The sequence below is a fragment of the Dipodomys spectabilis genome, unplaced genomic scaffold, assembly GCF_019054845.1.
Source record: "Dipodomys spectabilis isolate Male_0828 unplaced genomic scaffold, ASM1905484v1 ptg000157l, whole genome shotgun sequence".
NCBI lineage: Eukaryota > Metazoa > Chordata > Mammalia > Rodentia > Heteromyidae > Dipodomys > Dipodomys spectabilis.
The window spans coordinates 18,641,220-18,666,999 of NW_024870834.1; the positions used below are offsets into that span (position 1 = coordinate 18,641,220).

The 25,780-nt window shown below is 37.4% G+C and overlaps 1 protein-coding gene across 3 annotated transcripts in view; it reads right to left on the reverse strand.

The window, feature by feature from the left end:
- Positions 1–25,780, reverse strand: part of Ttll5 (tubulin tyrosine ligase like 5) — a 246,977-nt gene that overhangs the window by 115,091 nt on the left and 106,106 nt on the right. For all 3 annotated transcript variants that reach the window (XM_042692822.1, XM_042692821.1, XM_042692820.1), the window contains exons 24-29: positions 23,768–23,914; positions 22,363–22,466; positions 19,906–20,033; positions 16,652–16,735; positions 15,706–16,101; positions 6,409–6,593 (exon numbers count right to left, since the gene is read on the reverse strand). In XM_042692822.1, coding sequence (XP_042548756.1) covers positions 6,409–6,593; positions 15,706–16,101; positions 16,652–16,735; positions 19,906–20,033; positions 22,363–22,466; positions 23,768–23,914 — 1,044 coding nt within the window. The remainder of the gene's footprint in view (positions 1–6,408; positions 6,594–15,705; positions 16,102–16,651; positions 16,736–19,905; positions 20,034–22,362; positions 22,467–23,767; positions 23,915–25,780) is intronic.

Genomic DNA, 25,780 nt, shown 5'->3' on the forward strand with positions numbered 1-25,780 from the left:
CGCAAACAGCAGGGCATAGAGAACCCAGGGGTCACCTCACTTTTTTCAACCAGATTCACTCTGTTCTTTGTTTTTTTTAAACCAGTTTTATACAGCTGAGGTTTAAAGCAATGTTGAAAAAGAAGTCTAGTTTTCAAGGGAAGTGAAAGAATGAGTACTCAAAGAAATTAGAGAGGATTATAGCATCTTACAGAAATGTTCCGGTAGGAGGTGGTCAATAATAGAGTCAATACTGGAGGAGGATAAGGATTAAAAAAAGTTAACTGCAGTTGGCAATTCCAAGGTCATCACTGACCTTGAGAGAGATCAGACAACTGTTAAGAGGTGAAGTCAGACAGTAAAATTAAGTGTGGGGCAGGGACATGGAGGCCTGAGGACAACAAGGGTATATTATGTTAAATTTAGCAGGATAGGAAAGATAGAACTTGCAAGGATAGACAAGTAAAGGGATGGTTATTTTAAAACAAGAGACAGGGCAGCAGGCCAGGGTGTGGGAGAGTAAAACCTTGAGACACACAAGAGCTAGGAGACTCAGCCGGACTTATTTGAGCTAGGAAAAGGATTCAGGAAGGAAAATGAGTTTTGATGCTAAGATGACCCCCTCCCTTTTTTTCAAAGCAGATGTGGAAATCAAGGCTCACATGGATTGTGTCTAATGTCTCATGGACTCAAGAGCTTATGATTTTTCTACTTATCTTTTTCTTTTTCAAGAAATGGGAACAAGTAGTGACTAGGGGGTGAAAGGGGTACAATGTTTTCTACCAAGAAAGAACACAGAGCCAAAGGAAGCAGAGTTAATAAACAAGCACAAACGTACAGTAGTTCACACATACCCAAGTAAGCTAGGAAGCAGGGAAGAAGTTTCTAGAGCCAAACACTAACACCTGTACCCTAGGTATCACCTGCCTCAATCTTACAGAACATGTGCAACCATTTTGGAGGTTTGCTCTGTCTCATTTCTCTTCAAAGTGGTATTGCTGAAATCAAGATTCATTTGGGATTCATTGTGGACCTTGATGATAGCAGCTGCTGAAGTAGGAGAGACAACCTAGAATTCTTTGGTAGAAAGTTAAGGAGGAGTGACTGAGGAACTACTGTGAACTAAATGTTCTGTACTTGAGATATATCCTTCTGGGGGCAGAAGAGTATCAGGGCAAGGGGCACAGATATGAAGGAAACCAATGGTTCTCTGTTCTGCTTTCCGTTTAAATGAAAAATATGAGGAGCACAGAGTGTCTCCTCCCTGCTCTGTCTGTCGGCACATTTACAGAGGCCTGGCCGGCCCCATCACTGAATGGCTGGCTGGCTGGGAAGTGGACACAGCACACAGCTCACAGTTCATGACGGGGCCCAGCCTGGGTGGTCTGCTGGTATCCTTTTGATTAAACTCCCAGGCTGGGAGAGCTAAAGCAGCTTGTAATGATAGCTGGGTCCTGAAAGCTCACACTTGCTGGCCCAAAGAGGGCCAATTCTCCTCTGCTTTCCTGCCTCCCACACCCCACCACAGGCTGGGCTGCTTTGCCACATTTTTCGGAACACTGACAGCAGCAACCACAATGGGCCATGTCTGTTCAGAGCTGCTCTCCCTCCAGGCACTGAGTAGGCCAGACATAGAGACCTCACACTGAAGCTCTACTCCAGCACACTATGAGCCACCGGTGTTTGCCGCCCCCTCCTCCAGGTGCAGATGCTTTTAGAAAACAAGTTGCTTTCAGAAATACACACTTCGATTGCCAAATGATCCCACTCCAATAGATAACCAGTCTCTCTAGGCCAAGAAAAAAGGCTAAATTTGACCTGCGCTCTGCTTGGATTTCTAAGGTATTTGTTGAATAGTCATATACTTATACCTCTTCACATTTCAGATGTACATGTGCTTGCACAGTTTTCAAGTGTCCACTGTTCACTTGGGTGGGAAAGTATGATATTCTTATGTAGTACAGGCTTTAAACAAAGCTACACCATCACAGAAGTGGCAAAAGAAATCTTAAGATGAATGAGGTCTTGTTTTTAGCCATAGAAATTCCTTAAGAATCCAGTCTCTAATGTACATTCTGGGTCCTCAAAGCTTGAATACAATTTTGAGAGTTGTCAGAACTCTGCCTTTGCTATTTCACTGTTCTCTGGCATCCTCACTGAAAGGTAGGGAAGAAAAAAAGGGCTGGCTTTGTCTCCTCCTCTAATCCATCTTCCTCGCAGTATCTGAACAATCTAGCTGAAGCAACTGTCTTATGCTTTGCCACCATCCATGAGAAGGAGGGCAAGTTCCTTCCCAGGGCCTCCCAAACTCTCCCCAGATGAGTTGAACCGTCTCTCCAGCTTCAATCCTTGCCACTAGGAGCTGACCCCTAACCTCCCACACATCACTAAACAGCATTCTATTGCCCACAAAGACATTGTTTTTGTTTCTTTCTTTCTTTTTTTTTTCTAGAAGCAGCTCCTGCTCTTCTTCTAGCCTTTATAGTTCAGTCTTTCAGGAAGGCTGCTTTGGCCTTCTTCCCATTCCCATCCCAAGTTGGGTTAGAAACCCCTCTGGGAGGATTTATTATTTCTTAGGAATATTTCTGTCATGCATGTGCCAGGCTACTACTATCATCTGTTTAAGTGGCTGTCACTCTCAATAGATTGTGAGTTATTTCACACTCAGGGATGGGCCTTTTATTATTCCCATTAGTTCCAAAGCCTGAATGCTCTTAAGAGCTTAGTGAAAATGATTTTTTTTAATAAACAAACAAACAGAATGGAATAAAAACCTTTCTAGAAATTGCCACTCAATGTCTAAGTAGGTTAAGAAGTTGAAATTATAGGCAAAATTTTCAGGTTTTTTTTGGGGGCGGGGGGGTCCAGTTGTGGGGCCTGAACTCTGGGCCTGGGCGCTGTCCCTTAGCTCTTCAGCTCAAGGCTAGCGCTCTACCACTTGAGCCACAGCGCCACTTCCGGCTTTTTTTCTTTTTGCTTATATGGTGCTGAGGAATCGAACCCAGGGCCTCAGGCATGCAAGGCAAGTGCTCTACCACTGAGCCACCTTCCCAGCCCCCCCAAATTTCAGTTTTTGAGTTTTTGGAAATACCTAACAATTTTAATTTTCTATAGTAGTCTTCCAGAATAGTAGAAATAACTCAAAATCAGCTTTCTTACTCTAGTAAGAAGTCCCTTATCTTGTTGCCTAGCAAAGCAATTAAATAGAGCTTGTGAGCTATAACTAAAGCATTTGTCAGAGGTAAACTCATAGCATTCAATCCAGTTTAAAGAAAAAACCACCGAATGAATAAAAGCAAGTACCCAAAAGAAATCATAAGATTCATTATCAAGAAGATAATGAATTAGAAAATTAAAAAAAACAGCACAGATAAAAACTAGGAACAGAAAGTGAGGAAAGTAGGAAGCTAAAAGCACTTAAAGTGGTTTCTAGACATGAAACTGTTTCTGATGACAGATAAATTTAAGCTGAGGCCAGAGAGACTATCAGAGCTCCTACTTCTTTGTTTGGATACCCATCTTTCTCTAAGAAGTCACAGACATTTATCATTTGTCTCAGTGAGTAAGAAATGACAACAACTTTCTTTTAAGAAAGAAATTACGAAACAGCTAGTGAAGAAATGTACCAGAGCCTGTATTAAACCATTAATTTGTGTTATTAGTTATTTGCCAGAAAAAGAACAGATAGAATTTTGCAAATTCCAAATTAAGGAACTATTTTCTCTGAAGAGAAGGGGCTAAATATCATAAACTGAGTTTTAAAGAGTGCATTTTAGCCAACAACTTTCATGAGTCAGAAACCATTTACTCCTGAGAGCCTTTATGACTAAATTAATGTTTTCCAAGTATACGGCATTTACACAATACAAGGAGGCTTTCCTATCAACAAAGATGCTGAGGTTGACGGAAGTTAAGTGAACTACTCAAGTTCACACAGATGTCTGGATAGCTAATCCAACTACTTTTTTTTTTAAATAAACGTATTTTTTTATTGTGAAAATACTGTACAGAGGGGTTACAACTACATGGGCAAGATAGTGAGTACATTTCTTATCAAGCATTGTAGCCTCCTCCTTTGTTTACTCTTCCCATCCCTACTCATCCTCCCCTCTCCAATCCTTCCCCCCCCCCCCCCAAGTTGTAAAGTTCATTTTCGACATGACAACTTGTACTTCTCATTTGTGTGTGTATGTGTGATTAAGTGATTACATAATTTCCCAAATTTCACAGTATTGTGGGATAGTGATGCTCATTTAAAGTCACAAACTCATTCTAACTTTCCTGGAGCAAATTGTCTATCACGGTCTATAACATATAACGGTGTACACATATACACCATACATGTGATCAGCAGCATGGGGTTATTTAGTAGTGGTTTGAGCAGATGAGTGGAAGTTCTTTGTTTCTTAAGTCCTGTTAATTCTGTCGTGTCACCTAACATTTTGGATTTAACATCCATATATCAGGGAGACCTGATATACCGTTTGTCTCTCTGCTCTTGGCTTACCTCGCTCAACATTTCTTCTAGCTCCATCCATTTCCCTGCAAATGCCACCAACAACTTCTTTAGTAATGCACAATATTTATTTCATACTACAGCACCAGGCACAAAGCACCTTATGTTCAAGACTCTGAACTTTAAAACTGACATCTAATGGCAGGTTCAGATCCTTCTAAACAGCAATCTGATGGACCTGAATGTACTGACTGAAGGTTTCTTGCAGATAAGAAAGTTGGACTGAAGAAGGACTGCTTCCCAAGAGGAACTTATAAACCTTGACTTTTTTCTTTCTCTCTCTTTCTCTCTTTTTTTTGCTGGTCCTCGGGCTTGAACTCTGGGCCTGGGTTCTGTCCCTGACCTACTTTTCCTCTTTTGAGCACTCTACCACAGGAGCCACATCACCACTTCTAGCTTGAGTAGTTTATTGGAGATAAGAGCCTCACAGAGTTTTCTGCCTGGGCTGGCTTTGAACTGCAATCCTCAGATCTCAGCCTCCTGAGCAGTTAGGATTACAGGTATGAGCCATAGGCACCTGGCTAAACCTTGAATTGCTACAGGATTAGGATCTTACTATTTTACAGGCTCTGAAATAGAACAAATAATAGGAAATGAGAACATGTAGACAGTAATATTTGCTCTTTTTCTTTGTTACAGTTATGAAGAAAATTATTTATTAATCTTGTTGCTTCCAGGTATTCATTTATAAACTGGAAACTGCAATCACGGACCTCATGACAGAAGTATAACATATCATTGGCCCATTTCTCATAGACATTTCTGAGTTTAAAATTCTTTGTCCTACTATGGTCAACATTCTATACCACTTTCCCATCATTCGATCACTAAAATCTACCTCTTTGATTCCTTTCAAATCTCAGCTCTGACTTTGTGAAGTTTCTTCTTTCTACTTCACATTAGATTCCTTCATCTATACTCTTTAAAATACAACGGATTTGAAAAAGAAAACCATTAACACCAGGAGAATGCCAAAGCAAATCTAAAGTCACAGGGGAGCCTTACCTTTCACTCTGGCTCTAATTGTGTTTACAAACAACGAAGGTACCACCAGGGAGCAGTGTGTTACCTTCTTGAAGCATGTATGTGAACTCATTTTCACCTTCTTTTTTTTACGCTTTGATTATTTATCACAGGTATGACCCATAAAAGAATCTGACACAATAGAGATACAGCAAAATATAATCATGAAGTTAAATTTTAAGTTGTTTGGAAGACTTTGATGCCATTCAGCATTAAGGAAGGTATAGCTTGTTTTTCTAATTGTACACATATGGATTACCAGAACAAACAAAGAGAACACAAAGTTTTTAAAACTGTCATTTAACTTTACTATGTTGTAAACTCATTTTATACTCATATATGCTGGTACTTATTTTTCTGTCCATGAGTTTACTGAATGACCTTGATCACCTCATTTATTTCAGACTCAGTTTCCCCCATCTGTAAATTGGAGAGAATGATATATATTGGCTAAGGGTATAATTCTTTATTAATCTGTACCTATAAAATATTCTGAAATCATAAAATAAAAGCAGTATAGTGAGGAGGGGAATAAAGGTAATGTTACAATGTTCTGGTAAAAAGATTTCTAAACCTAGGACTTACTGGAAATTTTTACCAAAGACAAAAGTTATTTTTAAAAATCCTTTAAAATTATATTTACAGCTGAATATTAAAGCCTATTTATCTGTGAAACAGGTATATCATAACCAGTACCAGACTGCCTGCAACACTCATTTTCTTTATTACTTTAGTAGCATTTTGGTTCTTTATTTAGATTGATACAAACCAATGCTCATTTGAGAGTCATCAACATACGGGAAGCACTGAAGTCTGGGAAGGACTGGGCACACCCCATCAATCTTAATCTTGGATTCAAAAAGCCCTTTGGCAGCACATTCTGCCCATACCTGTTGAGAGAGGAGACTGATGTGGCTGGCGGGAGAATACTGCCTTGCTGCCTGTTTCTCAGCCAGCCTCTGGAGTTCAGCTGTAACCAGAGTTTGGTTGTACCGTTTGTTGTAGAAACCATCGTCTCCTTCTTTTTGTGTTTTGGCTACTCCTGAATGATGCTTGTGAGGATGGCATAAACCTGCTGAAAAAGAGAAAAGTTCTCACCCACTTAGGAAAAAGGACCTGAAAAAAAGATGAGGATGGTGACAAAGAAATATCAGGCCAACTGACACTTTAGTGAATCTACGGATCTTTACCATAAGGAGTAATAAATGAAGTTTAAATGGTGACAAAAAAGTTCTTCCTGTAGTCAAACTGCTATATGCATTTTTAATGTGTTTCTGCTTATCATGAAAATGTCACAAAAATTTTCATCACAGGTGCTAGGGAAGAACTAATTTTAGGATTTACGAATCTTAATAATTTTTAAACATTGGCTGAGCGAAGGATACAACTCAAGAGGATCATACTCCCTACATGCATTAGTCTTTGTGATGGATCCCAGTGCTGTCAGAAAACAAAAAGGTTTTGCAACTCATAATTCTTAGTTTTACCACCTGTAAGTTTTACACTTGTAACTACACTTGTAAATCTGTGACACCCATAATACTCACAATGCACCAAAGGGAAATAGGAATGAAAGAAAAACTGAAGGTACATAGAAAAAACAGCATTAATTTTATATTCTCAATGTCCACTTTACAGATTTATTTTCTTCTTTCAGCTAATTTTGTGAGTTGTTATATAACATAAAAGCAAGACTGTAAAAATCACACATCTCTGGGCTGGAGGAAACAGCTCAAACAGCACAGTACCTGCCTAATGAGTATAAAACCCTGAATTCAAGCCCCAGTACCTCAAAATAAATAAATAAATAAAAGTATGGATCTCATTTTAAAAAAATCACAAAACCTAGAAAAGTAATTAACACCATAATATATTTTTCTTTTTGTTTATTTATGTGCAAAAAACTACCCAGGGCTTCACCTCAACCACTGAGCCCTTCTATCCTTTTATAATTGTTAATTTGTTGTCCTTTTGTATACATAACTTATTAATACTAAGAAATCATTTTCATGTCCACTATATCATTTGTTACACCCACAACCTTTACAGTGATTGTGTAATATAAGCATATTATAATGAATGCCTATTAATTTTCTACCAAGGACATGGCACTCAGAAGCTACGTTAGCAATAATATGCATTAGCCTATGTGCTCCTCATCCCTAATCTCTGATCAGTTAAATTATAATTTAAAATATACATATATATATTTGCATAAATAAAATACTAGGTAATTTAGTTACTTTTAAGCTCCATTAAAATGGTATCCTACCATAATAGTTTCCCTTGAACTTGCTTCAACACTATATTATTAAGATTTATACCTGCTGAATATATACAGATTCACTATAACGTTTCAATTCCCTGTTATTTATTAACAGCTTATTGCTGCTATAAATGTCAGTCATACATTATCCTGTACCTCTCTGCTGGTGCATGTATAGAATTTTCTGTGTCTATGCCTATGAGTAGGATTTCTGGTAACAGGGTGACCATATACCTTCCCCTATTTTACTAGTCATCGCTAGGCAAGTGCTCTATCTACCACTTGAGCCATATCTCCAGTCTTAATCTCACCCTCATTTAGTCTTTTAATAGTACGTCAAACATCACAATTCTTCTTTCTCTACAACATTATAAAATAACTTTATAGTCTTCACTTAATAATGATGTTCAGGATATGCTATAACTTTTCTGATGTTGGTTATTGTTCTATTGTCTTTTTCATCTTGACTTACTGAAGTTGTGCTTTATACATATTGCATATATATGTAATTTCATTAATCAATCCCTGGGGTGCTGCCAATACCATGCTGTCTTATTATCATATCATCATACTAAGTTTCAATAAGGTACTCCTCTATCTTATTTTTCTTCTTCAAAAGGTCCCCACTTATCCAGGTGCCGGTGGCTCATGCCTGTAATCCTAGCTACTAAGGAGGCTGAGATCTGAGGATTATGGTTCAAAGGCAGCCAGAGCAGGAAAATCTGTGAAACTCTTGCCTCCAATTAACCACCAGAAAACTGGAAGTGTCATTGTAGCTCAAGTAGTAGAGTGCTAGCCTTGAGCTACAGGTCAGATACAGCACCCAGGCCCAGAGTTCAAGCCCCACGATCAACAAAAACAAAACAAAAGGTCCTCACTCTCTGACCTTTCTATTATTTTAAGAACAAGTGTGAGACTGTGACTGGAACTATATTTAACCTAAAGATCAATTTGATGACAGCAGAAATTTAGGAAATTATTCCTACATGTGTACATATTTATCCATTTATTCATTCCAAACATTTTTTGCTGGTGGTGAAGGTTTATACACTTGATTGTATTTAATGCCATTTCAGCTTTAAAATAAATAGTTGGAGACTGGTAAACTGGCTAAAGTGGTAGTATCAAACTCCAATACAGTCCCCAAATGGTCATTTTTGTATATTTTTTTCTTAAAACTATTGCTTTCTTCATGCCATTTATATGACTAAAAATAATTATATCTAAAATGCATCTATGGTTTTGTTTTTTGGCTGTCCTGGGGCTTGAACTCATGGCCTGGGTGCTGTCCCTGAGCTTCTTTTTCTCAAGGCTAGTGCTCTGCTACTTTGAGCCACAGTGCTACTTCTGGCTTATTCTGAGTAGTAGACTGGAGATAGGAGTAGTCTCACGGCCTTTCCTGCCTGGGCTGGCTTCAAACCATCAGGAGGATCCTGCTTCCTGAGTAGCTAGGATTATGGTGTGAGCCACCAGTATCAGGCTTATTTTATCTGTCTCTCTCGCAAACTTAAATGCTTTTTCTTATTGTGCTGGCTCTGACTTCCTGTAAAATGCTGAACAGAAACAACATTAGTGAGCATCTTCAACTTGCCCCTAATGTGAAGGTGAACAACCAGACCACTAGCTCTTGTAAGTATGGGGCAAATACCATTCCCAGGTTCACAGGGTTTCCTTCTTAGTATGAATGTTCATAAATGAACACAGCATATTATTAAATCTTTTTCTGCATCTATCATGACAATATGAACATGGGTTTCTCTTCTTTAATCTGTTAATATGGCAAATGACACTGTCAGGTTTTTTTTTTTTTTTTTTTTTTTTTTAAGTGCTACTACATTTGACTGGCTTTGAAATTTTTGATTATAGAGTTTTTGTATTTCGGTTCAGAAATGAAGCTGGTGTATAATGTTACTCTCTAGTGCTGTTCTTAACTGGTTTTGTAAAGATGAAACTAGCCACACAAAATAGAGCCATTTTCTATCCTCTTGAAAAATTAAATATTAGAAATGTCCGCTTTTTATAGAGAAATATTAGAATTACCTATCAAACTATCTTGGCTTTATGTTTACTTTCAGAGAAGAATTTTAAGTTTATCAGTTGTTCTAATACTCATAAAACAAGGCTGTCTTCATTTGAGTCATTTTACATACTACACATTAGTAGGAATTTGTCCACTTTTTAATTAGAATAGCAATAACAGTATTCTAATTATTTTTTCATCTATGCTATCTTTGTATTTCATGTCAGCTTTCTTATCCCTTATTTATCCATGTCTTCTTCTTTTGGTAATATTTTTATTAATGTTTGTTCACTTTTGGTTTTGATAGAATTTATTTTTGAATTCTATGGGTTTTGCTCATATCTTTATGTCTTTCTCTTTCCTTTAGGTTTATGATAGTGTTATTTCTTTTATATCCAAAGTCAGAAACTTAGCACATTAGTTTTCACTTCTATCCTTTTTTTTTTTTTGGGTCCCGTTGTGGGGCCTGGGCGCTGTCCCTCAGCTCTTCAGCTCAAGGCAAGCGCTCTACCACTTGAGCCACAGCGCCACTTCCGGCTTTTTTCTTTTTGCTTATGTGGTGCTGAGGAATCGAACCCAGGGCCTCATGCATGCAAGACAAGCGCTCTACCACTGAGCCACCTTCCCAGCCCTACTTTTATCCTTTTCAGGTATGTAAATTTCTAATATTGCCTATCACTGTTTTCTCCATGCTTGGGCATACAGTTTTCCATTATCATTCAGTTCTAATATACTTCATTTCCATTATGATTTCTTCTTTCACTCTTCTTTTTGAAATATACTGAGATGTATTAAATATCTGTCATTGCCTGCAACTCAATTTGCAGTATGGACAAAGAACAATGCTGTGTGGCACAAAGCATTTCATGAGATTTTATTTTGTAATGTAGTACATGCCTAATTTTTAAATTATATCCTACATATCATGTGTGCTTAAGAAAGTATTTTGTTTTTCCTGGGAGGATGGTTCTATACATGATCAGCACACACATATCATATTGTTTTATCATATTGACTCTTCTATGAATAAAAGGTTTCATAATTCAGCCTAGTCTGGCTAAAGGGAACAATCCTCCTGCTTCAACCTCTTGAGTACAGGGATCATAAGCAGGTGTGTGTTACTATGCCTAGACTGCTCACCTTCTATTTAGCAGTTCTACTTAAAAAAAAAATTTGCCAGGCATGGACCAGCATACATGTGAAAAAGGAGAATTTTGGAAGATTTTGAGTTCAAGGTCAGCATGAGCTATGCAATACGACAGTATCTCAAAAAAAAAAAAAGCCCATTTATTATAGAAAGTTTCCACTAAGACAGTGTTTCTGCAGATTACTCATGTACTTCCATGAGTTTCTGTGTCACAGGCTAAGTATTTCTTATTCAAAATGCTTGGGGCCAGAAGTATTTTGGATTCAGGATACTTTCAGATTTATAGTCATGACTGTCCCAGAGAATTACAACAGAACTGCAAAATCTCCATGTCTTAGTGACACTATAGCCCTCATTATGTTATAGAACAACACATTAATCCCATGTTTGTGCTGGTGTTGGTTGAAATAAACCTACTGTGTTGACAGCTGTGTTAAAGTATAGGGCATACAATATCAATATTTGATGATAAATTACTGTTACTGGTCTTAGTATTTACTATAGTGTACTTTTTATCATTATTTTAGAATGTACTCTTTCAAAGTAAGTTCACTGGCAACAGTCATGCATATATATTGTACTTACTAGGTGTTTTATGGATACTCTGTAGGTTTGCATGAGCAGACACTATAGTTTTCCTAGATGATGAAATCACCTAATGATGTATTTCTCAGAATATTTCCTCATGATTAAGTGATGCTTAATGTATGTAATGAGATATCTTGGCACTTGGTCCCATGTCTAAATCTGATAATCAATTAGGTTTTATATATACCTAATACCTTTTATAGCCTACAGGTAATTCTACACAATTATTTTCAGTACATCTACATTTGAGTATGACTCATCCTGTGAGACCAGATTTGGTATAAGGGTGGTACTCAGAAAGTTTCAGAATTTGAAGCCTTTCCCATATGGATTTTCAGATTAGGTGTTCAACCTGTAAATATATGAATATTATTTTATTAAGTGAAAATACTTTCAAAACTGTTTCATCTTTCTGCTATAGTAAACCTTCTGTCATTATGTAGTTGCTTGCTCCTTTTGTCTATAAGAAAGTTTTCTATCTGAAACTTGATTTTAGCATGTGTTAGTATAGCCACCTTTTTACCAGTTGGCATTGAGCTGGCATTTCTTTATGATTGTACCTATTCTGTATCCTGATTCTAAAGTGTGCTTCTAGTGAACAGCAGATGGTTGTATTTTTGAAAACTTCAGACTGTAATACATTAGTAGACTGGGCTTGTCTTAAATTTCTCTTTTGTTTTTCCTATTCTAGCTATCTATACTTTTATGTTTGCCAGTAGTTTTTCTCCTCATTGTCCTCCCTATTGGTTTAAAATTTACATTATTCTTTTAATGAGAACCACTGGATTTTGATACTGTATATTAAAATTTCAAAAACCCCATTGTTAAGTAATACCTTAAACCCATTCTAGAACTATTCAGTCATCACAGTAAAAACTGAAGCTGCAATCATTCATAGGCTATTGGTGCTACTATGTATTGTTGCTATTATGTGTTAAATACTATATATTTAATCCAATCAGAATAAGCAGAATATATTGTCTGATCCCAGTAGAAATATACTGAGAGTCAGTTACAAAAAGTAGAGAGCCTCAAATACATGTAAATTAAACAATATACTTGTAAATAATCACCAGCCAAAGAAGAAATTATAGAAGATAGGAAATAATTTTAAACTGGCTATTTTTTATTCCCTAGTCTTCTCTTGAAAAGGGTGAAAAAAAAAAAGTACTGAAAGTTTTCATAATAACATAGTGTACTAGGGACACTAAACAGAATTTCTCAAATGAGAAAATTCTCAAAAGAAAAATTCAGACCAGAACATGACTGATTATTACTATTTTTGACTTTAGACAATATAATCGCAGAACAATAGTCACCTGGAATTGGTGCATAGATGAATACATTCTTATTTATGACTTTAATTAGAGAAGACCAGTTAAAATCTCTGATCCAAGCTGCATGTTATAATATTCATTTGCAATCAGGTATTAGCTAACCAATACAGATTTGCTATTCAGAAGGCATAACTTAGCGTTAACTCACCTTAACATGCTTATTACTAAAGTGTTTAAAAACTTGATTAATGTTAAGATACTCTTCCAAATGTTCTGCAGACTGATTGTACTTCTTATCCAAGTCCCATCTGCCTTTCTCCCTTTTCTTTCTTTACAGAAATGGACAAACTGTTCCTATAATTCTGATTGTAAGACATAAAATTCAGAGCAATCTAAGTAATCCTGAGGAGGAAGTAAGTATCATCCTTGATGATTTTACAACTTGTCATAATGCTACAGTATCAATGTCATAACGTGGTACTGGCTTAGGACACATACAGCAATGAGAATTAAAGTGAGATTCCAGAAATAAACCTTTACATGGATGGTTAAGTGATTTTTCAACAAGAGCAAAGGACAATCCAATGGAGAAATAATAGTCTCTTGAACAAATGGCATCTTAACAGTTGAAAATCCACACACAAAAGAATGAGGTTGGACTTCTACATCATACCACATACAAAAATTAACTGAAAATAGATAGAAGACCTAAATTAAGAAATGTACAAAGAAATCTTTGTGACTAAAGTTAGATAATGCTTTTTCAGAAAAGAAACCAAAAACACAAGTAACAAGAGAAAAAAAATAGACAAACTGCACTTAATCAAAACTAAAAATTGCCATACTTCAAGAAAGCGAAAAGACAACCAATGGACTGAGAGAAAATGTTACTAAGTCAATTATCTGACAAGGGATTTGTATATAGAATATATATATATATACATATATACATATATATATATATATATATATATATATATATATAAACAACTCAACAATAAGACATTCTGATTTAAAAGTGGGTAAAGAATTTGAGTAGACATTTCTCCAAAGTAGACAATGAACAGCCAAAAAACACATGAAAAGATGTTCAACATCATCAGCCACTAAGGCAATGCCATACACACACACACACACACACACACACACACACACACACACTCACTCTCTCTGTCACACACACAGGTGCATGCACATGCATATTTCATACACTTCAGGATAAAAAAATGCAATAAACATTAACAAGGATATAGAGAAACTGAAACACAACATTGATGATAAAGCAGTGCAGCCACTTTGGAAAGTTTGTTAATTCTACCAACTTATTATGACCTAGAAACTTCACTATACACCCAAAAAGATACAAACATACGTCCACACAAAAACTGTGTATGACTTTTTATAGTGGCATTATATTTTGTCCATTGTAAATGGACAAAAATGACATAAAAATGTCCCTCAACTGACCAGCAGATAAAATATGTGGTATATCCCTACAGCAAAATATTATTCAGCCATAAAAAGATCAAAGTATAGTATATATGAAGAGCTTTGAAAACATTATTCTAAGTGAAAGAAGGAAGTTACCAAGCCCATCTATGTCACAATTCTACTTATACGAAATTTCCAGAGTAGACAAATCTATAGAAATAGAAAGCAAGTGGTTTCCAGGGGCTGGCAGAAGGAGGAAATAGTGGCTGCTAACAGATAGGAGGTTTCTTTCAAAGATAATGAAGATGTTCTTAAATCAGATAATGGTGTTGTTTATACAACTCTAAATAAACTAAAAGCCACTGAACTTTATACTTTAAAAGGGAAAAATTTATGAATATGGGTTATAGCTCGAAGAAACTGCTCATTTAAAATGGGCTGGGAGCATAGCTCAGTGGCAGAGCACTTGACTAGCACATATGAGGTTCTGGACTCCATCCTCAGCATAAAAAAAAAAAAAAGGATGGACCTGACTGGTAATATGATTCTATTTCATTTAAAATTAAATACTCTATTTAAGAATTCTCTGGGCTAGGTGCCAGTGGCTCATGTCTATAATCCTAGCTACTCAGAGGAGGCCCAGATCTAAGTTGCCATTAAAAGCCAGCAGGGGCAGAAAAGTCCCATGAGACTCTTATCTCTAATTAACCACTCAAAAAAAACTGGAAGTGGAGTTGTGGCTCAAAGTGGTAGAGTGGTAGCCTTGAGCAACAAGAGCTCAGGGATAGAGCCCAGAACCTCAGTTCAAGCCCTATGACTGACAAAGAAATTTTTTTTTAAATAAAAAAATTCTCTGGGTACTTATTCAGATCGTTCTTTATTTTAAATGCACTGAAAAGTAAAACCAGACTAATTTTCTGGTGTCAAAAATAAAGAATGCCTCTAGCACATTTGCAGGACTGTGGTTATCTGAAATGGGAACTCTTTTGACTGAAGATACTAGATGTCTTGTTTTATCCATCTCTTTCTCTTCAGTAACTAAATGAGGCTCTATTTCACTCTGAATCAATGAGTGAATGCTAGTGGACAAAATGCAAGGTCCTTCTTTAATCCCAGCAGAGCAATGCAGCATGGGTCCCTTTACCTCTTAAAAGAAAAGGCAATGGGCTGGGAAGGTGGCTCAGTGGTAGAGTGCTTGCCTTGCATGCCTGAGGCCCTGGGTTCGATTCCTCAGCACCACATAAGCAAAAAGAAAAAAGCCAGAAGTGGCACTGTGGCTCAAGTGGTAGAGTGCTAGCCTTGAGCTGAAGAGCTGAGGGACAGCGCCCAGGCCCAGGTCCCACAACTGGACCCAAAAAAAAAAAAAAAAAAGAAAAGGCAAGGGGAAGAGGGCATTCTTTTTTTCATTTGGCTAGGAAGGAGCTGGCACTGCAGCCTGCCTTTCATTTTCTCACTCACCTGCCTTTGCTGAAGAGGAACGAGACAGTTTCTGGCTATAGATTTGTGCAGCACTTTGGAAAGAGGAAAAGGGGCCAGAGGTGTAACTGCCTGATCGACAGCGTGGCAGGCCAGCGGGGCTTGGTAGGTTCTCTGTCCCAGGATGTATGGAGAAAGAAGCACTGTCAGGGACTGGGTTCAGTAAAACTGTTGGCTGGTGAGGCATGCTGAGGATAGCTGAAGGAATCTGAGACAAAGAAAAGTGGACAGGCCCTGGTGAGAGGGCAGAGTTTTTCATAGATGACAAATGGGTGCTGGGAAGTTTCTGCAGAAGAGTAGTAGCAGGACCAGAGAAAGAAGCAGAGGAACAATTGGTATAGACTAATTTAGCCTCTTTTCCTGCTGAAGTGGTAAATCCTATTAAAACAAAAAACAAAACAAAAACAGATCATTTTAGAAAAAACGGACATATAATCTCTACAAAACATAAACATTTTTAGAACATCAAAATAATGTTAACATGAAACAGAAATCATGAAGAATACAGACTACAATTTATACTCATCATGAACTTAATGAATTTTGCCTACCAGAGATGACCTGGCAACAGAAACTTTATTTTTAGTCGGTTCTAAGAGCTGAAATTGGGAATACCTCCACAAATCAGAGCAGGCAAGCTTTACAAAGTTTCTGCAAGCAACAGCTAACGCCTCTCCCTCTCCTTTTCACCCTTCTAGGAAAAAAAGAAAGTACTCAGAATTTCTAAATGAAAAAAAATCTTTGGAAGAAAAATAAGTTATCAATAGTTAAGAGGAAATTCTATGGGAAAAGGAAGAAAAAAAGGAAGAAACTTCTTTGGGTAATGTTCCATGCTTTTCAGAAATACTTAATACTGTATGACTGATGGTCTTTTTCTTTTAAAGATTTATTAGAGAGTAGCAGATCTATATAGGTTTGAAACACTCACGAGATAATTTATCAGAGTGAATCTCTGTGACCTGTTGCTGTTTGGGCTGCTTTATTTTCACTTCTTGTGTTGTCTCAGGGTGATCTGAAATACGAAATAAAAAACACTGAATTTAGACTCTCTTACTAATGAAAAGCACACCTAATTATGTTTACAAAATTATGAGTATTAAGTCAGTGCTAGAAAACACTGCATATACACCATACTCTTCCAAGGATGGCCACAGCAATAGCTCTGCTGACTAAATGATTCCCAGCTTTTCCCAACCCACCTCCACGTAACTAAGCCAAATTACACTGGGATATGAGATCCAGTTGGTTGGTGGTTCTCAATAGAGCCAAGAAGTCGTAACATGTATGGAGCAGTGGAGCTACCATGCAACACATACACATACACATACACATAAAAAAAGTCTCTCTCTACTTGTTAGCATGATACTTAAATACTACACAATGGCTCTTGTCTCTATAACTTAAGGCTATGCCTCAGTTTCACTTGAGATAGATTCATCAATATAGTCAGTAATAAAATCATTCTAGTAACTTTACACTGTTATGTGGTTTTCTCCACTATAGGATTTTGAAACAGTACAGCCAAAGCTAGTCATATACCTAGGGATATATTCCAAAATCCTTGTTAAAAATAAAGTTCATACAAAAACTTAAGAGAAAGCCAAATGTAGTGGCTCATGCCTGCAGTTCTAGCTCTTTGAGAGGTTGAGATTTCTAGCTTGGGCAAAAACTTTACCAATAAAAAGCTGGTAGCACATCCATGTCATTCTAGCCACATGCTCTAACCTGACCTGGGCAAAAAGTGAGCCTCAGTCTGGAAAAAACAAAAGCTGGCAGCATAGCTCAAGCATAGATCACCTGCCTAGCAAGTATGAGGTCCGGAGTTCAAACTGCATTACCACCAAACAAAACAAAAACAACACCCCAGAAGTCATTTTACACTTATTTTTCATTCTGGTCTCTCCATCACCTTTGCCACCAGCAATGGCAATATTGTTACCATACTTGTTTGTTCATGTTTGGTGTAAGTCCAGATATCACATTATTAAATGCTGTTTCCTTGATTGAGGTCTTCATTCTGTCCTGCTAGGTTTTCCTAATAGGTATAGACCACAATAGACCTTATACAAAGGTAGTTGCTAACACACGAACCCTAGAATTTCAAATGATCCATCTGTACAAATGGTACATATTGTTTGAGACTTCTCTATTAACTGCTGAGGAAGAAGTTATGTAGGAATGCCTACATGAACAGACTGCCCCAGTGTGGGGAGGTTAGCATATTTTTCTCTACCCCAAGCCTCACTGTAAGAATTCCTCAACCACCTTCCCTCAACACGATAACAGGAGCTTTTCAGAGCTGCTGTCAATTAATCCAACTCCATTTATTGGGCAATAAAGTTTATAAAGTCAAGGTGGCTCAAGTAATTGTACTATCAGTAACTATCAAAGTGTCCAATCATAATAAGGGCTTAGTAAAAGTTTATAGAAGGAATGAGAAAATCAATGAATCTAAAGCTAGAAAGGCTCTGAGGGACTGGGCTCAGAAGGACTGCTAGGGATATACTAATTAAATTATACAATTAGTTAAGTGGGCTCTTACAGATTAGCCTACAAACAAAATCATCTGTTAAACACTGCGCTAGAAGTATAGCTCTGTGACAGAAAGCTTATACAGCATGTTAGGTCCTGGATTCAATCCCCAGTATTTCAACACAATACAAAAACTATTTTTTTTGGGGGGGGGGTGAAAATGTACTCCACATCTTAACCAATATTATTGGCGACAGTATTTCTAGTTAATACTAGCCTTGTGAGAAAGGATGAAGTCCCCATTTTCAAATCCAGAACTTAAAATACTTACAAAATTATTCTGCTTATGCCTTTCACATACTTCAATTGAGGTTTTAAATGAACTTTACATTCAAAGCAAAGAAGTTTCTTTCTCTTTTTTCTTTAGTCAGTACCATGGCTTGAACTTCAGGCCCTGGACTCCCCTTCGCTTGCTTGCTCATGGTCAGTGCCCTACCACATAAACCATGCTGCCAACCTAGCCTTTTGTTGGTTAGCTGGAGATGGAGTCTCTCTGACTTTTCTGAGAGAAAAGCTGGTTTTGAACTGAGATCTTCCAGATTTTGACCTCTAGGTAGCAAGGATTATAGAAATGAGCCACCTATACCTGACTGAAGTTTTGTTCAGAACAACACCACTGATGTTCTCTTTTTTGAATCACAATCTAGACAGTTGTATCCAGATTCAATTTCCAAATCTGTAGTCACAGAGTTCCTCAGTGGCAGGGGGAGAGGAGGGTGTACAACATGACATTCTTGGCTTGTTACAATGACTTGTGAAACCTGGAACCAGGAATGTCAAGTCATCCCACTAAGATCACAGCCCTGCAGAACCTAAAGTTCCACCCACAATGCCATTGACATGAGGAATCCGACTGGACAAAGGTAAGAGTAGGTGAAAAAAATAGATGGTAAGAGCACAGCTTGCTTCAGAAAGACTGAATAGGGAATCAAAATTCATCCTTGTGTGATAAAGAATGGCCTGAATAAGTTACTTGGTTCCTTCACATTTTGTCCTATGTAAAGAAGTTTCAAAATAATGCCCACTCTGTTATAATTTTTAGAAGTAAAAATAAGATCATGGCCAGAAGATAGTTAAGAGTTCTCTAACCATTAATTATTAACAAGTATTGACTAAACACTAGCTTTTCCTAAAAAGTGTTCTGCTATTAATGATCATGGGGAAAAAGCCCACTAGATCTCTTGATTCTTAGGACAAAAATTACTGCTCCCCTTTCCATCTCCTTGCCCTAGCCCTGTGCTGCAAAGTTTAGCAACTTTAGAGACTTAGTATTCAGTCAACATATCATTAACTCTTGCCTGCATAGCCTACCTTTACATTTTTCCCCTGAGGTTTGAACTCAAGAGCTTCAAGCTCTCACTTGGTAAGTTTTTTAGCTCATGGATGATACTACCACTTGAGCCACACCTCTCCTTCCAGCTTTTTGTTGGTTATTTGGAGTTAAGAGTCTCCTAGATTTGTCTGCCTAGCCAGCTCCAAATCTCCATTCCCAGATCTCAAACAAATAAGTAGTTAAGATTAGAAGTGTGAGCTACCATGCCCTAGCTTCACTTTTTTTTTTTTCCAAGTTCATTCCTTCCTTCCTTCCCACGATGGGAACCAAACCCAGGGTACTGTTCTTATTTTCCATTAATTAACTGGCATACTTACCACCTTTTGCCCCACTATCAGAATAACTATTTCGGTTCTTAGAACTTTTAGAGTGAGTCCCCAGGAAGACACTTGCAGATTTGTTTTTTTGGGTATAAAAAGTTAACACCTCTTCCAGTTCAGCCTCACTGAAACGAAGAGAAAAGGCATTGTCAGCAGGGAAAGTTGTTCTGGAAAATCTTTCTACCAGATTTTATTATGGAAACACAGTAATCAGAAGAAAGGAAAAATGAAAAGCATAAGCTGAAAATTCATCATTAGTATATGGCCAAAAGTAAAATATAGATGAAAATATTCTAAAGAATGAAAATCCTCATGGAGATATGCACTGTCTAATATGGCAGACATTAGTCATATAGGACTACTTAAAGTTAAATAAAAGTAGTCTCTTCTTGAGTTATCCTAGCCAAATTACAAGCACTAAGTCACCCACAGAAGTTATACTACACAGCTATACTTTTGGTCAGGAGTGCAAACCACAGATTGAGAGCCAAACACAATGAGCAACCTGTTTCTATAGGACCTGTACTTATGAATTTATGAATATATATACATAAATTCATACATATATAAATTTATATATACATTCATATACAAATAGGCAAAAAGGCCCTACAGTAACCTACAGCAGTCTGCAATATTTATGTCTTTTTCCAGTGTCCATTCTATTTCTAAATAATTGAAGTCTCTTCACTAGAGAAGGCATTTGTCATTTTAATGGGCTATGTCAGAAATAAGGTGTCTTAGTGGTGTGAGCACAGCAGAGTTCCTGAACAAAATGTAGCAGACTGACCTAGATCGTCTCTAAAATAACTTGAAATTACTGAGATTACATGCTATTTATGAACATTCATAAAACAGAAAGTCCAAGGAATGAAATGAGAACCTAAGGAAATTCTCAATGAATGTAACTTGCATAGATTTTCTAACATGTGCAGCTACTTCTGATTGTCTTTTCCTTTTTCTTGAGTCTCAAAAACAGTTAAGTGCCACAATAGGAAGCTACTCCTCCCTGTGAGTGTGTTTTAGTTGGGCTGTCTCAGAAAGGCAATAGATAAAAGTTGGTCAAAATACAAGTGGGTCTCTAGATGTCTTTTCTTCTGTCTATATCATCATTACATCTTCCTTCCTGGCTCCTGCAGATATTTGAGTCTACCAGGCTTGACAGAGGTATCTGCAAACTCCCTAATTAAAAGGAGGAGCTGACACTACTACACACTTCTCAGTCATCAATACTTGATACACAATCATTAGTAAATATCATCTAATGTATTTTATCTGCAATCTATATAAGTTAACACATATGTTTAAATATATGTATATAAATGTATATGGTTAATGTCTAGTATCTAGTTAGGTGTGCTGGTGAAATAAATATACATCACTTTTTTTAAAGTCTGGAGGTTTTCCTCTTTAGTCTTTTAGGAATTTTTGAAGGTCCCTAAGGAGGAATCAGAAATTAATCTTTTAGCTTTAAAAGCAAAGTAATTTTCTGGATGTATTCTACCTTATTTTTCTATTTTTCTAATGCTGAAGTGAGAAACTGCTTCTTGCTTTGTTTGTATACTTGCTCTATCAATCATATTACCCAACTCCTGAGAATGTCAATGAAATGTTATTACACTATTACAGAACTCCTAAAAAATGATACATCTGTTTGCTGTGGGTTAAGTACATGAGGGGGTGGCTGTAGCATCTAAACAAGGCATTATACACCATGCTCTGTTGGTACCTAAGTTCACAAATAATGGAGAGCTAATGTCCTACTCTTTTCATTATGACTTTGATGATGGAAGCCTATTTACTAGGGTTTACAGTAGCCTTATCCATTATGTTATCTTACTGATTTTGCACAACTCTTCTTATAAAAAGGACCTCTAGTATGCGATTTTACAAAAACTTAAAATTGTCTTTTGTCATCTCTTCCTTTGGAAATACCATTTTAATGAATAAAATGTTCTGGTTGACTTGTATGAAGATAGAGTTGAACACTGAGATTATCAATTCCTCAAGATTAACCCCTAAGCATGAAGGACTTTATTATATAAATTAGGTGTAACCCTCACAGTGTTAAGAGATTGTCAGTTCCTCAACCCACTAAATTTAGGCAAAATTTGGTCATCTCTACAGCCTCAGTAGATCAGGGATAAATTCAATAAACACTAGAAACCTCTAGCCTCAAATTTCCAAAAGCTCCCTAAGTACTTCAAGGGTTGTATACTTTGACAACTGTCTAGAATGACAGCCCATACACCCAGCAGCAGTGTTTTGATAACTGAAGCCATGACAACAGCAACATTACTAGCTGAGATATGGACAGGCCAAGACTATAAAACTTTCCCTCCTTCTGAAAATGATTTCATTCATAAAGTGTCAAAAACAGGGAAATGTGGGGCATTCAGTAAGCAGAATTGAAGACAGAGTAATCAGTAATTTTATTAATCAGTAATCTTCTACCTGGCTTGTGTGATGAAGTCTTGGAAGTTTTCTGCATTCACTCCATCCTCCTCCTCTTCTTCAAATTTTTTCTTTGATTTCTTTTCAGCCATTTGTTCTGTTTCCTATTTAATGCCCAAGCCCACAGAAAAACAAGATAAAATTGACTCCTGGTAAATGCGCAGTTCATCGTGTTTTTATCACCCCGGGGTTAATTGGTCCTTACAGTAAAAACATTTAATTCTTCCATTTACTTGGCCAACTATAAATTAGATATATTACTACTGGCCATTATTTCATGAAATGTTTTGAAAGGTCCAAGTAACAGCTGAAGAATAAATGTAAATTTTTATCACTGTTTTACTTTCTACTTACGCAGCCCATTGAAAAAAAGCTTTTTATAGTCCTTAGTAACATCTGTGCTTATATTGCAGCTCTAACAGTATTGTGGGACAACAGAGACAGTATTTTGTGTAATTAGTAAAGGAAAGATTAAGCTTGGAAGACTGTCTTATAGCAGCTTCCAAATTGAACAAATTTTTATGTGAGGCGTAAGAAAAGTCTGAACAGATCTTCAGTAAATTGTTGATATGGGTTTAGTATTCTACTAAACATTTTGTACAACATTTTCATGCTATTTAAATTTCTATGCCTGATCTTTTCCTTCTGAAATGACCATATTTTTTCCCTCAAATACTTTTTTGTGTGTGTGTCAGTACTGGGACTTGAACTCAGGGCCTCATATTCTTACTTGACTTTTTTGCTCAAGGCTGGTGTTCTTCCACTTGAGCCATACCTCTATTTCTCAGTTTTTGGTGGTTAACTGGAGATTAAGGGTTTCATAGACTTTTCTGCCTAGACTGGCTTCAAGCCATGACCCTCAGATCTCACCTTCTGAACAGCTAAGACAACAGTCAGGCATGAGCCACTGGCACCTGGCAGCCCTCAAATATTTAACACATTCTGAGATACAAAGTGTCTTTTTAAGACACTTTGCAAAAATTCTAATTAGTGTATTTTCTAGGCTTGATGGTATAATTATCTCTCTATATAAAATAATTCAGAGGAAAAAAGTCTCTTAAAAATCATATTAAATTCACATTCACTCTCAAATAGTCAGCTCTCCATTGTTTACAGTTATAATAACAATACATGTCCACAAAGGTAACTTTCATTTCACATATGAAAGACAGCACATTCTCTTAAAGAGAATATGCCTTTGGTAGGAACCAACCATGGCCACTGGCCTCTTAGAAGTAACCACTTTTCAGCTCAGCGGGTTAAGGTGTGAGGTACCATCCCCACGGATACCAAAACAGAATGGACAGTACTACCTACCAGAGAACAGAAATTGAACAGAGGGGTCCAGCCTTTTTCTGACAATGTGTTGAAACTAATGCACAAGACTACCAGACAAACAATTTACCTTGTTGTACACAAGGATAAAGTCACCTAGTTGGTGAGCAAGGATTCTTCTGCGTTCCAGAAGTGCTAATCGTCGACTGGGTAGTATCATCCTCAGTGAATGCTGGAGGTTACTTGACGCTCGCTTGAGAAAACGAACTACCAGCTCCTGTAAGTTAAAAAGCCATTGAGTAAGAAAGCAAGGATAGGGCTAAACATCAGAAGGCAAGCTATAAGGGACTGGACAATAAAGATGTGAGACAAGGTATGTTACTCATTTTGACAAACAGGACCCAGAAAAATCATGTCAGGCATAAGGATAAGAAAAAAAAAAGCTAAAGAATTTTATTCTCTTTCCTTCTGTCAATCAAAAAGTCAAATTCTAATATGTATATATAACTATATAACAATATAGTTATAAAAGAACTATAATACATACACAAATGGTATTATCAGAAGATACTGCTTCTGCTGGGTGCCAGTGGCTCATGCCTGTAATCCTAGCTACTCAGGAGGCTGAGATCTGAGGATCATGGTTCAAAGCCAGCACAGGCAGGAAAGTCTGTGAGACTCTTATCTCCAATAAACCACTAGAAAACCAGAACTGGTGCTGTAGCTCAAGTGATAGAGCACTCACCTTGAGCTGAAGAGCACAGGGACAGTGCCCAAGCCCAGAGTTCAAGCCCCACGACAGACATAAAAAAAAAAGAAAAGAAAAGAAAAGAAAAAGATACTGCTTCTAATAAGGCAATTTAGGAGAGGTAGCATTCAAAGATAAGTAGTGGAAGCTTAAACAAGGAGGCATGAAATCATTAGAGGTAAAAAAGTATAGAAGTGAATGTAGTAGTACATGCTAACAACACTAGGATTTAGGAGGTTAAAGTAGGAAGATACCCAGTTCAAGGCCAGCCGGGAATACATCCTGAGATTCTGCTTCAAAAAAATGTGTAAGGAGCCAGGCGCTGGTGGCTCACGCCTATAATCCTAGTTACTCAGGAGGCTGAGATCTGAGGATCGTGGTTTAAAGCCAGCCTGGGCAGGAAAATCTGTGACACTCTTATCTCAAATTAAGCACCAGAAAACTGGAAGTGACACTGTGGCTCAAGTGGTAGAGTGCTTGCTTTAAGCTGCAGAGCTCACGGACAGCATCTAGGCCCAGAGTTCAAACCCCATGACCAACAAAAAATGAACAAACAAAAAAAACAAAAACCTAAAAGAAAACAATGTATGGACACTATGGCAGAAAAAGTTCATCAAAGGCTTCCAAGAAGCCAGAACTAGTAAAGATCACAACCAAGACAAGGCACTGGCTCTGGCTACTGTGAGACACTTTGAGAAGAAAAACATGAAGACATGCATATGGAATGAAAAATACAGGTCACCAGAAAAAACTACTAACTTAAAGCATTTAGTGATAAAGAACAAGTAAATTACTCTAGTAGGTTTGGGGTTGGCAAAGAGGGTACAGTGGAAAGTCACTAAGGTTAAAAAAGAATGTATCTTGGGCTGGGAAGGTGGTAGAGTGCTTGCCTTGCATGCATGAGGCCCTGGGTTCAATTCCTCAGCACCGCACCACATAAGCAAAAAGAAAAAAGCCGGAAGTGGCGCTGTGGCTCAAGTGGTAGAGTGCTAGCCTTGATCCGAACAGCTGAGGGACAGCGCCCAGGCCCAGAGTTCAGGCCCCACGAACGGACTCCCCCCCCCCCCCAAAAAAAAAGAATGCATCTCACTTAAGATGAAGACAGAAGATTATAAAATCTGAGAAGATACTAATCATTATTCAAAACATCAGAGAGATGTGTAGGACAAAGGGACTTGAAGAAGTTATTCATCACTAGCCCATCAAGTAACAGTGCTTTCAAATGATGGAACTAAGGCTCTCCTATGAATTATGAGATAAAGTATCTCTAACTGTAACCCAGACCAGAGAGGGCAATTCTATACCTCTCTTCCCCATAAGCAAGGATATTGCCATAAACATTGAACAATGGTTAGGATTTGCTCTCCAGATTTATTTTCAAGAAGAAATTCACAG